Raw genomic sequence first — 14700 nt, 5'->3', positions numbered from 1 at the left:
GGTCGCGTACCACCTGCCAGGTGCCAATGTACCACAAGTGGTACCCGTACCACTGGTTGAAAAGCCCTGCCTTATGGAAGAAAGTGAATGATGTATTCTTAGTTGCCCTCCCAGGAGATGCACATCTGCCAAGCATCTAGTGCTTGCTAGTTTTCCAACCCCAGCTTTGCCAGAATCATGTTTTATAATGGCAGGTTACCAAGAATCCCCACTGCTATACTCCTGGTTTCTGACTATATAGATAAAACATTTTATTCTGCCTTAATCAAGGATGCATTGACTGATTCAGTAAGATATTCAGATAGCAATACTAGGTGCAGCAATACATTCTTTCAAGATTTCTTCTTGGGATCACTGAAGGTGGATATTCACTCACAATGGCATTATGCGAAGAAGCTATAAACAAAACAACTAACACAAAAAAATTCTTCTTTGGTTTAAGGACGAACAGTCAATGGCTGCAGCACTATAAAAGGTGGCAGTCGATAAATAGTTTTGCTCGTTTTGCTCCCTCCCTCGGTCAGGCATTTGGACTCTAATGAAGCAATGTTACCTTGAACAGGTCAATTACATATCATGGGATCAAGAAGGCAAAACCTTTTGGAACTCTTCCCTGGATATAGTAGGACTCTACTTAAACACTCACCTGGAAGCTGTGAAAATGTGCTTTGAATTTGTGCAGATGGCATTGATAGGACTATCATGCCCCTTGATGTCCCCAACAGGTGTGAAGTTGTCAACATTCCAGACCTTCACCGTCCCACCACGGCAGGCACTCAGCAGCATGGGCCGGCTGGGCACAAAGGCCAAAGCACAAACCCAATCTTTATGTGCTGGGATTTGCTGGAAGCAGGAATACAGTAAATCAGAAAGGGCACAGGTCTTGTCATAGTAGCTAATTAAAGGAAGGAAATGATCTGATTAAGTAACTCAGTTGACTACTTTGAACCGTGGTCTTTGTTTATCTTTTCATAACTCTTGAAACCTTTCAAGATTTTAAAGATCAGTGATACAGGAAAAATGTACTAAGGATATAAAGGCAAAAAGTATACCCTGAAAATGCATTAACTATTAATGTACTGATACTACGGATCAGTACAGTGGGATGTATAGAACGGTCCCTAGAATAATATAGCATCCTTTGGTAGAAAGGAATATTTTCTCCATTACAATTACAAAAGCATTCTTCATATCTGTTCTGGAAAACTGGGTGACCCTACAATTGACTCTACTGCACACCTATATGTGGGGGGAAGAAGTGTGTCAGAAAGTGCCACTAGACATAAGGAAGTTCATTCCTATGTTGCTGGATATAGTTTGTAACATTAGTACAAATCAGATCTCACTAATACACTAGCACATAGGGACACTTTGCCATGATATCTTCAACATTATCAATCGTCTAAACATCTGATTTCTCTCCCTGCCCTTACAAAGTTAATTCTCCCACACTTTTATTCCCCAATTATATCATAACTTAGTGCTTTGATACCTGGATGAGCTCTTGTTGTTCCAAGTCCCATTTCTTGATCCCGTTGTCACGGGAACCACTGAAGAGTATGTCTCCCTGAATAGCTAGGCACTCAATCCCATCATAATGTGGAGGCTCAAAGTTGTGGGAAGGTCCAATGTTCCCACCGACACCTTCAGCAATCTCAAACATCTGCAAAACAGAACTTCTTAGGAAAAAGAGTAGCTAATCAAGGACCAAGTTCAAGGCGCTTGAAGCCTTGGGGTTCAATATGGTACTTTACTGTCAGAGATGAAGGAACAGTGATAGAGAAAGAGGATCATCTCCCTTTCCCAATATTAAATTTTAAACAGGAAAACTATATGCAACGATTTTGGAATCTGTGATATGAGTTAGCTGGTATAAGCTTAGTTTTGATCTTTTGTAAGAAATGTAGTGGGGAAGTGCACTAATGCAGATATTCACTAGAAATAATGGTTATAATCACCGTTGCTGGATAGCTCCTACTATACTTCAATTTTCAATTAATTCCTTTCCCAATGATTTACATAAAGCCACGTTGCAAGCAAATGCTAACTGTGAGACCAAGTAGAGCTTAATGGAATGGTTTTATCTGCTCTTTAGTAATTTTTCATTTCTATTGCCTGAATGCGAACAGCCTCATCTTTCTCCTGGATCAGAAATTCTCTTCTCTTCTAGATGGCAGATAGACAGATAAATAGATAAACAGATAAATAGATAGATAGATAGATAGATAGATAGATAGATAGATAGATAGATAGATAGATAGATAGATAGAGGCAGGCAGGCAGGCAGGCAGGCAGGCAGGCAGGCAGGCAGGCAGGCAGGCAGGGACACAGACAGACAAGATAAGGTATTTGAAAGGAGAGAAACCAGACTGTCAATAATATAGAAAGAGTGTTCCTGAATATGCTAATAATACACTCAACAAAACTTAAATAATACCTTAATGTAGTGATCCTTAGATCCTGTGACTACCAAGTCATGATTACTTGCAGTCCTATTCACTGTGAGACACATCACAGGGCCAATATGACCTGTTAGCTTTCCAATAGGCAGAAACCTATTCAATATATAAATAACCCAATAAATAGCCAAACACTACAACAGTGATCAAAGCATTTAGAGAGATATTATCTGAGAAAAAGTGTTCTTTCGCCCCTTCCCTATACTGACAACCTCAGCATGCAAATTCTCTGAAACATAAAGGAATGACAATATACTTCAACAACTCCTGGTCATTCTCTTCTGGTCATTCTCATACATTTGCAACCACTTGTATACTGTGGGTAGTCCCGGGTGTTGCTGATTGCTTATCCTCCTGTACAATTTGTATCCTGCTGTACTCCTATCTATCTATCTATCTATCTATCTATCTATCTATCTATCTATCTATCTATCTATCTATCTATCTATCTACCTATCTACCTATCTATCTATCTATCTATCTATCTATCTATCTATCTATCTATCTATCTATCTATCTATCTATATCTACCTATCTACCTACCTATCTATCTATCTATCTATCTATCTATCTATCTATCTATCTATCTATCTATCTATCTCTACCTACCTATCGTATTATCCCAGATTACACCTCTCACTGTCCCCATTAACTGGGAATGATATGTATAGAAAATCATAAAATCATAGGACTGGAAGGGACCTTGGAGATCTTCTAGTCCAACCTCCTGTTCTAGGCAGGAGCATTATACCATCCTAGTCAAATGGTTGTGCAGTCTATCTTGAAAACCTCCAGTGATGGAGCATCTACAACTCTGGGAAGCAAGCTATAATAGTCCAAAGCACTATAGGAAACAGGTTAAGGGAAATTATTTCTGGTTTCTTTCTGACCTGTTCAACTCCCAAATGCGGACAAAATTGCCAGTGGCTGCATAAAGCATGGTGCCTGTGGGATTAAGTGCAATCTGATTGATCTGGTGCTCGCCTTGCACGCTGGTGATAGTCCGGGTAGTGGTCCCAGCACAGGCATCTCCAGTGATCACCTGACCTGAGGAGCTAGTGGACAGAAGGAGAGGGAGGATCTGAAACATAAAATATATCTGACAAAAGTATGAATGGAGTTCAATGAGAAAACAATAGAGGTTTGCTCTTACAAGAGACTATTTCACCACAGGCAATTTTATCAACAGAATATAATCCCCATTGATTTATATGCTGCAAACTCACATAACTAGAACGAATTATTTCTCAATTTTGTCTTACTCACCATTTTACTCAATCTTACAATTATAGCTAACTGCTATAAAAAAACAAAAACTAACTCATAGCTTAAACTTGCTTTGTTTCTGGTATCTTCCTCTGCAATAAGGATTAATCAACCCATGTGATTAGAGCCAACAAAAGGTTTATACAAGATGAGACTAACTCTTTTCTTCTTAGCTGGAAGAAGGAAGACTAGACTGAAAGGAAGGCTCAAGAAGGCCAAATTTCATGTGATGTTAGCCAGATGGTTATCCACTTGGTTTGTTAGACTCCAGCTTCCACAATGTTCATTCTGAGCATTCATGGCATATTCTACCTGGGAAATCTGGCATTTGTATTCCTACTACATCCTAAGGGCAATGGGAATCTTGGAGAGATTACTGTAATGCATGCAACGCAGTGATTACTTACGTGAGAGTGCGGATGCACTTTGCAGAATCACGAATATCCCATACTTTGATGTAAGAGGTAGAGACTGTGAATACCAGGCCAGAGTGACTGCAGTATTTTATGGAGACTACGTTATTTGGATGACCTTTCAAAGATGCAATTTCCTGTCCTGTTACTAAGTTCCACATTTTGCAACTCCGATCTTTGGAAAAGAAAGCAAGCTGAATCAGAATGGATTTTTCTTCTCTGCTGAGAAAAGAAACCACTAGTCTCCAGTAAACCTTCAGGCATGCACAAAAAACATGGAAACCATCACAACTGATTGGTCCAGGAGACCCATGTTCCCCTTAGGCTGGATTCTGAAACTGTCTTAATAGAGGTAGTTATAGATTGCCATCCACTTATTTTTAGGAGTATAGGTGACTCTGAAACTGTGTCCTCATAACTGTGGCTTATGATATGTATCAATAGCTATCATAATAGACATATGGTTCCCATAAAGAAACCGCTCAAATATAACTCTCTTTAGAACAGAGGTCCCCAAACCTTGGCCATTTTACGACTTGTGGACGTCAACTCCCAGATTTCTGGAAGTTGAAGCCCACAAGTCGTAAAGTGGCCAAGGTTGGAGACCCCTGCTTTAGAACATGTGTGCAGCACTATTCATCCTTCCAGCTTCTTGGTCATCAAAAGCAGACAAACTTACGTACCTTTGGAGCCAGAAAATAACAATTCATCAGTAGCATCCAAGCATAATACTGGCTTGGTGTGTCCTTCAGCCACAGAAATGCATTGCAGTGGTGCTGTCCGGGTACTCCTGGAACCTCCCACAGGGCTAATGATCCCCCTTGCATGGGAGAAAACAAAACAATTAAAAGAGTGCAAGTACACTGTCCAAATAGAAAACGTGGAACTTTTGATTTATGAAAGTGTGAATCTGATTCTACTCAGGAACAGTCACTTCACCGGTGGATATTGACACGCCACAGAAAAACACCCTAAGATTGGCAATTCAGATCATCACATGTAAAGTGATAACAACTATTACTTGTTCTTGCAATAAAGAAACTAAATTATTCAGAATGTGCTTAGGTGGCTAGAATCTAAAGTTATTATTTTGCTTTTTTGTTTTATTATATACTGGTGGAAGCAAATGAAGCAAAAATATGTGATGCTATTTTGTCAACTGATTATTTTTCACTTTCCTGTTTCTTACTGCTTTGAAAAGACTGAACTAAAAATTACATATTCAGAATGGCAACCTGCAACTGATATAGATTTATATCTCCAATCTCTCTCTCTCTCTCTCAAAAGCTTCCAGAAAACACTGACTAATTTTGAAATTCTGCCACCAAGAAATAGCCCAATTTTGTAACATTTTTGGTGGAAAACAGCAAAAATCAGTTCAAAAGCAAACACGTAGGGATGAATCTTCATTTAAACTTTTCAACTTAAATCTCATTTTTTCCCCACAGAAATCCATCACTGCCCACTCTGATTAAATACAGTAATAGCACTGCTATTTCACCCACTGCTCTCCTCAGATCCTCAGAATGGAAAAATGTGTGTCTCTAATTGTCTTAAACTTGCCCTTCCCTGTTCTCTTTTCTTGCATCCTTTATTCCACGGTTGTCAAACTAGCCACGTCATGTGACATGTCATAACATATTGTGACTTTTTTCACATTGCCGGAGCTGGGGTGGGCACAGCCTCCACATGATGCAACCAGCTCACGAGCCAGCAGTTTGACACTCCTGCCTTATTCCGTTCTGTACTGGTACTGAGACACTGGCCAAAATTAGCTTCAACTCTGTGCTACAGATGAAGGAAATATACTATGGTCTGGTGACGCTGTATATAGTGCAAAACATATTATACAATTTTGTGATCAGAACAGAACATTCACAATGGGAGACTGGAATGTAATATAGCTATTACATAGCACTTAAGACTTATACTGTATACCCCTTCACAGTGCTTAACAGCCTTTTCTAAGTGGTTTAAAAAGTCAGTATATTGCCCCCAACAATGGGGTCCTTATGTTACCAAGCTCAGAAGGATAGAAGGCTGAGTCAACCCTGAGCCAGTGAGAATCGAACCCCTGGCAGTCAGCAGAATTAGCCTGCAGTACTGCACCACCATGGCTCATGCAATATGCAAATAAAAAAAGTTTTTTGTTAACAACAATTTTGGCTTTAAAAGATATCATTTGACTTTAGGGTTAACATGGAAAAAAAAGAAAGTCCTGGATTCTGGCCCAGAAAAACAGATTTTTCTGGAATCTCTAGTAAGGGAATGAGAATTGAAACTCATAAAAACTATATTCTTAGTTACAAATAAAACAAGTATCATATTTTAATGCTTTTCAACCAATTTTTTTTTGTGTGTGTCTATGTGTGTTTTGAGATATGTTGCTGATATAGTTCATGTGCAAATTATCAGTTATACCTAACCACAGCAATTACATTGACAGGTTCATGTATCCCTAGTTTTTTTGATTACATTTTTCAGAAGTGGCTTGACCTTGTCTTCTTCCCAGAAATGAGAGTGTCTAACTCAAAGTCATCCACCAGTTAATGCCTAAATCAGGACTGGAACTCACAGTCTCTCAGTTTGGAGCCTGATGCATTTAACCACTACAGCAAACTAGCTCTTAAGTAATCCTTAGGTGTACTAATATTAAAGTAGTATTCTTCCTTTTTTGTGTGTGATGCAATTGAAAGGCATCTATTACGGCCACAGAGCTGCTTTGCCATGCTTCCCTCCTGTTCTAGATTTGAGGGAAAATTTTGGTGCCCCTGCACCTGTCCCAGATACCTGGAACAGATCTGTGTTCCACAGTTATCTGTGCAATTTTAATACATAATATTCTGAGGACTGTGATTGGTGTCCTTATTTGCTGAAATTATAAACCCACTCAACATCATCCATTGTGTGAAAAATGCTTCCAATTTTATTCAATTCACTGCAATTTTTCTTTTTTCTACTGCAGCATCAAAGGAGTGAATTTTCTTGTTTAAGTTCCTTATAACTGTCAACTGACTGCTGGCAGAAAAAAAGAGAATTCTACGTCTTTTGGCTGCCACCTAGGGGGTAACCCTGCTATGAGTACCAGAGACTAAGATGCAGTTACTGGGTAGACGTTGAAGAGCTGGGGTTTGAGAATCAAATTTTTCATGTGGGAAATGTAAATTATTACGTGAGGAAAAGAATGGAGGAACCAGGACTTCTCCAGGAGTAGCAGTCACTGGCTGCAGAAATACGCTGGAAAGGTTGTAACTGTGAAAAAACGGCCATAGTGCCATTGTAACTTTGGTCATTAAACAAACTGTTATAAGTCAAGGACTACCTGTACTATAGGACATCTTCATGCCAATACAAGGAGACTGTGTGCATGTGGCTAAAGTATACAAAATCTTATACTTTTTAGTGCATGTGCAGGCTAGAAACCACCGCAGGACAGCCGGCACTTAAGTTTCAATCAACAGCTTAAGGGGGAAGAGATGTCCTTTGGCAAGTAGGAAGGCATGCATCTTTTACACACGGGCATAGAAAAAAAGGCTCAACTACATTCTCCTGGATAGGAAAAAGCTTTGTTCTTTTAAAAAGTAGGGGTAGAACTTGGGGGAGACAGGGCAAGAGAGAAAAGAAGAAACATATCATTGTTCTCAATTTTTCGATAAAAGTGGAATTTTTCGCAAGAAGAAATTTCCAAGTAAGGGAGCAGAGGGAGCTTTTGCTTACAAGGACAACAATTCCCTCTAGGAATAGGAAAAACGTTATAGCCAGAAATATTTCATTTTTCTAAACCACTATAAGGAATTGGATCCAATTCAGACCAGGCTGAAAGATACTAGCATTTATTTAGAAACTTATTCTAATCTGTATTATTAAATGGCACCATCTCCCATTTTATAAAAGAGATCCCATCATTTGTAGCAGATCACTGCCATCTAGTGGTCTTTTGGATGTTTCCCATTTATCCAGTGTGTCAGCTGCTGTATACTGTACATTTGGGCAGCTCTATAATCGGTCGTCTATATGACATGAAATGTGTACAATTTAACATTTTAAATGGACAAGTGATTTTTATATTTTTTTCTCTTTTTAAAACAGTTTGATTCTCTTCCAAAAGGGGGCTGGAACAGTTGAAACCTCTAGTCATACACCTCTACGCTACAAGGCCTGGAGGTTTTAGTATAGAAATCTTTTCATTTTCCCCCCAATGTGCCATGAGGGTAGTAAATGTTCCAAGCCCCATCTAGGCTTAGATTAATGAGAGGATTCCAAGTGAAGTATCTTATCGAAGTAGGTGGAAGCAGCAATAGTTACTAAGCAGTTAAACTAAGGCAGGAGAAAAAGCCAGAAAGTGTATCCTTAGAAAGGATATTTGAAACCTCCAAATATCTGCTATGGAGTTTGTCACCCATTGTTTTGGAGGGAAGTTAGGTGACTGCAGTGACTTCTGTTCTGCAGACCAGAAACAAGCAGAGGCTGGATAAGGATCAACAAAGGAGAGAGCAACTTTTATATTGATATTGTCAGTGGATTCAACAATAGATGGAGAGCCTATCAACTCAGCAAAACAAAGAGGCTTTTGGGGAAAGAGACCGAAAGCTTCAGACACATGTTTAACCAGGACTTCTAGACAGGGAGGAATTTTAACCCACTACTGACTGGTGATTTTCAACACATATAAGGGCAATTTGGAAGAAAACATGTTATTCGAAGTCACAGGAAGTGGGCCTGAAACATTCTTTAGTCAACTGGAAGTATATTTAGCACTCGGAAAGTAGAAACGGAGGAAAGTGAGAAATACTATGTCAGGGTCTGGTAACATGCAGGTTTTAAATGCAGGAAAACAGAATGAAAAGGGGGGGGAAGGGGCCACAGGAGTTATATAATAAACAGTAAGTTTTATACCTCAGCACCTCCGAGATAGAGGAATCACTGTCATCAGACCTAGGGATAGAAAATTAGCAGGATTATGGGTAATTAAAACCAGGAGAAGGAAAAGCAGCAGTATAAAGTGAGAAGGGGGAGTTTGTTATTGCATCCAAGCTAGCAGGGCAGATAAAAAGACAGCAGGCTGCAGACAGAGAGGGCTCAGGAGCAGAAGGATCATGTGCAGACACCACCCGCAATTTGAATAGGTATTTTCTCACTCACTAAACACTTAATACTATACAAAAAAGTCTTGAAACTTGCTTTAGGAAAAAGGAAATGAAAATTCTAATGACGTTAAATTATTGCACATATGTGGCTCTTCTGAGGAGAAAGACACCACTATCTACCGAGGTTTGTGGGTTAATACCTAGTGGTCAACTTCTGAGCAAAGTCTTTTGTGACTTCCATGACACCTCCTCATGAAGTTATGATCACTGAGGCAACAAATTCTCTCTACACATGGCTGTAGTTATCTTTCTTGTATTGCTTTTATTTTTATTTGAAGCTTCAATAGCCACTTAGGATGAAGTTGATCTATGCTGGACAGTTTAGCTTAAAGCATTAATGGAACATCACCAATTTTTCAATGCTACAATTCCCCTCTCCCTCAACCCTGATCTCAAAAGTACACAGGCCAGTATTTGGAAAGCAGAAAGCATAGGCAACTCTGTTGTGGGATCTTGTCCTGTTGATGGAGCAAATCAACAGCTAATTAGAAGGTGCATGTGACTCAAACCTATGTTGAAAAAATAAACTTGCATCCTCTCAACATTCATGTGCAAAGTGAAAATGAGACTCCTGGCTCTGGGAGCTGCAGACAGGATTGGAAAGAGATTTCATGCTTCCTAGCAACCTTCTGAATACACTGAAGAGAGGCAGCAATCATTTAGCAACAGAGACATTATGGAATGTATAAAATTAGAGGCTGGTCCTAGATGGGGAAATAATATGGTAACAGTTATTTAGATTTCTTACATATTTGGGGATGTTCCAGGGAAATCTTGTCTGGTTGCTGCTAAACGTCCTGATTGCTGAAGCAGAGAGCTAACTCCAGCGCAAATGGGAAGACACATCTTCAGTTTCCCATCAAAAATCAAACCAAAACAACCATCCCAAACCAAAAAAACTAAAGGTTTTCAGTGCTGGGTAAAATGGAAAATTAGGAGAAACTTTTTTAGTGCCAGCAGTTATAACCATAAATTCTTCTCTTAATCCTTGGGAAATGAACCTCCTCCAAATCTCATACTTAATCTTACTTGTCTAATGCAGAGCCCTGGCTCTGGTTGCTAGTGAGCCGAGAGAAGACATTGCGGTCATTGCGTGGTCTGCTGGGAGGGGATGAGGGAGGAGTGAATCCAACATCTGGATTTCTAGGCAAGAAAGAAAGATGTAATGATTTACTCCGACTGGAGACTGGTTTGCTCCTTGCTCATCATCTCTCACCGCTCTCAGATCCCGTTCCACCAAGCAAGTCAATCGGATTGCAGGGAAAATAAAAAAAACACACACCAAGGGTCCCCTTCTTATGCACTTACCTGATAGACTGGCCCCTGTCGTATGACTTCCTCCTTGTAAGGGGTGAAGTGTCTGTGCCTCGGGACTGTCGAGGGCTAGAGAGGAAACAATGACCGAAAATATTCTTTGCAAAATTCTCTTATTGGAATGAATGAAGTGATCAATGCCTGGGGAATCATTTGCTTCAAAATACGCCTAGTGTCAGGGAGGATAGATAGAATGTACTTAACCTTCTTGCAAATGTAAAGATTTTGATGAGGGAGTACATGGAAGTATATGATCTCTTAAAACAGTGAAAAAATAAATGTCAAGGAACTGAAATGGACTGGGAATATTAATTCAGTTTCCAGTTCCTTCCATCTTTGCAAGATCACTCATATCTGCAGAAACATTTACATTTGTTTTAGTACCTACCCTTATTCTTGCCAATTCATAACTGATGGAGACTAATATAGGTTACATCATTTGTATAAACTAAGTTTTCTAAATGTTCAGCAGCCACATCCAGCAGGAAATGGTTCCTGCTTAGACCTTACAATGCTTCAGCTTTGACTCTAAAATGGGGTTTCAGCCAGTGGTGGGATTCAAATATGTGAACTTCGTTCTCTGTGTGGATGCTGCTTCCAGAAGTCCATTCTGGGCCTGGGCAACAAAAAATTAGCTACCGGTTCTGCCAAAGTGGTGCGAACTGGCTGAATCCCACCACTGGTTTCAGAGTATATGGTGCGTGAGCATAGCATGTCAGCAACTCTTTTAGAGTAATTGCATCTTTTTCCAATATCATGTGACTGCTGCTTGAAAGGAAAATTGTGGCTGGTAGGGATTGCGATCATGCTCTTTGAAGCATATTTTTGTAATCAAAGCCAAAGCAAAGCTCCTATTTTCCCTTTAGGGCACTCTAGATTTTGTACCAGTATCAGGTGAAGCTCCTAGCTGGCTGAGGATTATGAAAAAGAGTTTTGAGATGACTTCATAAAAATGATGGAATCTAATGAATTGAAAACTTCTATGTTGTTAAAATTTCTGTAAAGTCTCCAACCTTTTCGGCACCAGGGACCGGTTCTGTGGAGAAAGGTTTTTCCGCGGAGAGAAGGAGCTTGGTTTTGTGTGCTGCCTGCATCCCACGGGTGGGGCTTTGCTTGTTTGTGCAGACCGGTTGCTGGCATGCCGCGGCCCAGTACTGGTCCATGGACCGGGGATTGGGGATCCTGCTCTATAATATTACCTCTATAAGAGCCATGGTGGCACAGTGGTTAAAATGCAGCGTTTCAGGCATTCCACTGATTCTAACCGGCTCAAGGCTGATTCAACCTTCCTTCCTTCCGCCGTTGGTGAAATAAGAAGCCAGATTGTTGGGGGAAACAATCTTATAGAAGGCTGTAGAACGCTATGAAGTGGTATATAAGTCTAAGTGCTATTGCTATTGCTATAACCAGGACTTACAATGTGCTCCCTCGGATAGGCAGGCTGATGGTGCGGGAGACTTTCTCCTTATAGTAAGGATCATGGATAGAGAATCCAACACTGTCCTCTTTGATTTCCATGAGAGATGCTAATGACTTGGTGATGTTCTTAGTGGAGATGTCCAATGTGGGCCCTAGGCACTCTGCAGATACAGCTTTCATCTGACCAGACAGTTTAGGCTCTCCCTAAAACAAAGTCCCAAAAGATCCAAGTCAGAAAAGGAGCATTAATCAGCTACTCAGGCATTATTCCCTGGCTGAATTTGTAACAGTCCTTATTGATTGGTAAAATATAGCATAAGATTTAGATTTGAATTCAAGTAAGAGATATCCATAGTGATTATCCTAAGTTTTGTGGAAGGATGTAATAAGTCTCAAGAGTCATTAAGACACTGAAGGAATTGTGGTCTAAAGGCAATAAAGGAAAGGGACGTACAAATAGATAAGGATGAATATTTAGTACTAATTATGATTTAGGTACCATCCTAATCTAATGACAGCGAGTGGTTCACAATTAAGAAGCAGTAAGATTTCAAAAGACAAAAAGTCCATCAACTAAACATAAATTAACAATATGCTGATCAACTAATTTCTAATTAAAAAAGAGAGCATATACTTGGCTATTAGGCCTTGAATGCTCGGTGGGACAGTTAAATTTTAATACTTCATGCAAACTGCCTCACTGCTTAATTGAAGAGAAGTCAGATGTTTACAAAGACACAAAACACCTATAGCCACACTGGCCAAATGCAGTTTTCAACTTACCCTGCACTTGAAGTCATCCTGACTAGCAGAACCTTTCATGAAGAAAGACTGGGAAAAGCTGCAGGACACAGAAAGAGATCCTTGGTACATGCAATTTCTATAGGAACCTATAGAGAACCCAAGTGAGACCAACCCCTAAGAGATTCCTCTAAGTGCAATACTTGGAGTCTGACTTATTCCCGACACTCCATGCTGAATTGGATTTTGATATAAAAAGTAGAGCATAGGAATTCTTTGAGGACTGTGAGCTGGTTCACTGGTTAACAAAAAGAATTTCCATCTCTTCCATTTTTCAAAACCACACAGGGTAAAGAATATATATACATATACGTGTGTGTGTGTGTGTGTGTGTGTGTGTGTGTATTCTTTACACACACACGCACACACACACACCTCTCACTTTCTCTGATGGTACTCACCTTCCCTCTGAAGCCAAACTGAATTCTGAGACTTCCTCATCAGTGCTGGCATAGCCATTTTCTATGCAGAAAAGAGACCAACATTTGGATCATATTCATCAGCACACAGACATCAGCACTGCTTCTGTATCAAAAACTTATCTAAGAAAATGTCTCTAGAGTATATCCAAAGGACACAAGGTGAGTTTTTAAATTTTTTAAAATGTCTGGGCAAAAGAGCACTAATCTCCAATTTACAGAAACAGGAGGGCCAGAAGGATGAACCCAGAACAAATACACTCTCAACTTAAAAAGAGCCTTGCCACATGAACTGTCTTATTCAAAGGTAAGTTTAAATGTTCAGTTCATGGTTGTACTCGTCACATAAGACTGTCCTCAAATAGTCCTTTTGTCACACAGCAAGGAAGTTTTATAGGAGTGATGCTATAGAAGAGCACCGCAGATAGGTGACTAATAAAACAGACCTTGCTGCACGTTGTGAATGAGTGCCTGTAATTCAGGGTGGGATTCTGCTTTTTCTCGTAGGGCATCCAGAATATGATGGTTCTGAGAGGAGCCAGTCACATCAGTTTGTCTCAGACGTCCCTCCAGTAAGCGAATCTGAGCTTCCTTCTGGGCTACCTGCAGGCTCTATTTTAAGAGAGTGGAAAATTAAGTAAGAACTTGATTTCTCCACAAGCTCTGTTCTCAGCCATAAAGAAGGCTATATTATTATTTCTGCAATGGGATTCTGTGTCTTGCAATGGGTTCTGAGACAAAACCAGAAGACTGTAATCATAATATTCAGTCAGAGCTTTGTTCTACTTCTTAGTAAAGTGTTTGGATAAAGCACAAGGACTAAAGAGTTTCACTGCAAATATATTTCAAAATATTAAGAATCTTATTCCATTCTGAATGCATTTCTCTAAGAGTTCCATAGATAGATCAGATTAACATTGTAACCAATTACATTTTCTACTGGATTAGCTATACCTATCAATCGCTACCAGGCACTCCTAGCCTTGACTTACCTTGTCTATGGATGCTTTGAGAAAATTGTCCAATAAAAGTCGTGCTTCAGCCAAAGAGCAGGAGCTGATCACCACAGAGGTATCTGTAGAATCCAATTCTTCCTAGTAAGAAGAGACCCATAGAGAGAAGCAATAGAATGAGAACGTCTGGGGACAGAACATTGTTTCACTGTCCAAATATTTTTACTGGCCTTGAAATCCTCTCAGTAGAGTTGTGCATGAGTAGCTAATTTCAATTAGTCATTCATCACATGAACCCACTGTGGATTACTAGAATCTTCTCCCCTTATTTTCTACAACAAGAGAGTTCTTCTCAGAGTACTAATGCCTTAATGTAAATAACAAATGATCAAGCTGATAAGATATAATTCCACACTGAAAAAGAGATAAATTCCAGGACTTTTCCAATTCTCTCAGGGTTCTCATAAGAATTGCGAACATAGTAATTCCTTAGTCTCTATTGTTCCTAA

At 39.7% G+C, this 14700-nt stretch overlaps 1 protein-coding gene across 1 annotated transcript in view; it reads right to left on the bottom strand.

Annotated features, from left to right (window-relative positions):
- The window catches only part of KIF21B (kinesin family member 21B), a 68207-nt gene that overhangs the window by 5883 nt on the left and 47624 nt on the right, over positions 1-14700 (bottom strand). Inside the window, exons 21-34 of the mRNA XM_081325733.1 lie at positions 14231-14332; positions 13685-13850; positions 13221-13281; positions 12802-12859; positions 12017-12222; positions 10594-10668; positions 10315-10428; positions 9035-9073; positions 4822-4958; positions 4133-4313; positions 3350-3514; positions 2438-2555; positions 1493-1663; positions 647-843 (exon numbers count right to left, since the gene is read on the bottom strand). Of these exons, the coding sequence (XP_081181859.1) occupies positions 647-843; positions 1493-1663; positions 2438-2555; positions 3350-3514; positions 4133-4313; positions 4822-4958; positions 9035-9073; positions 10315-10428; positions 10594-10668; positions 12017-12222; positions 12802-12859; positions 13221-13281; positions 13685-13850; positions 14231-14332 (1790 nt within the window). The remainder of the gene's footprint in view (positions 1-646; positions 844-1492; positions 1664-2437; positions 2556-3349; positions 3515-4132; positions 4314-4821; positions 4959-9034; positions 9074-10314; positions 10429-10593; positions 10669-12016; positions 12223-12801; positions 12860-13220; positions 13282-13684; positions 13851-14230; positions 14333-14700) is intronic.

This window comes from Vipera berus (assembly GCF_964194415.1).
Source record: "Vipera berus genome assembly, chromosome: 3".
NCBI lineage: Eukaryota > Metazoa > Chordata > Lepidosauria > Squamata > Viperidae > Vipera > Vipera berus.
The sequence above is the reverse complement of the archived record's forward strand: the minus strand, read 5'-3'. Positions and strand labels throughout refer to the sequence as shown.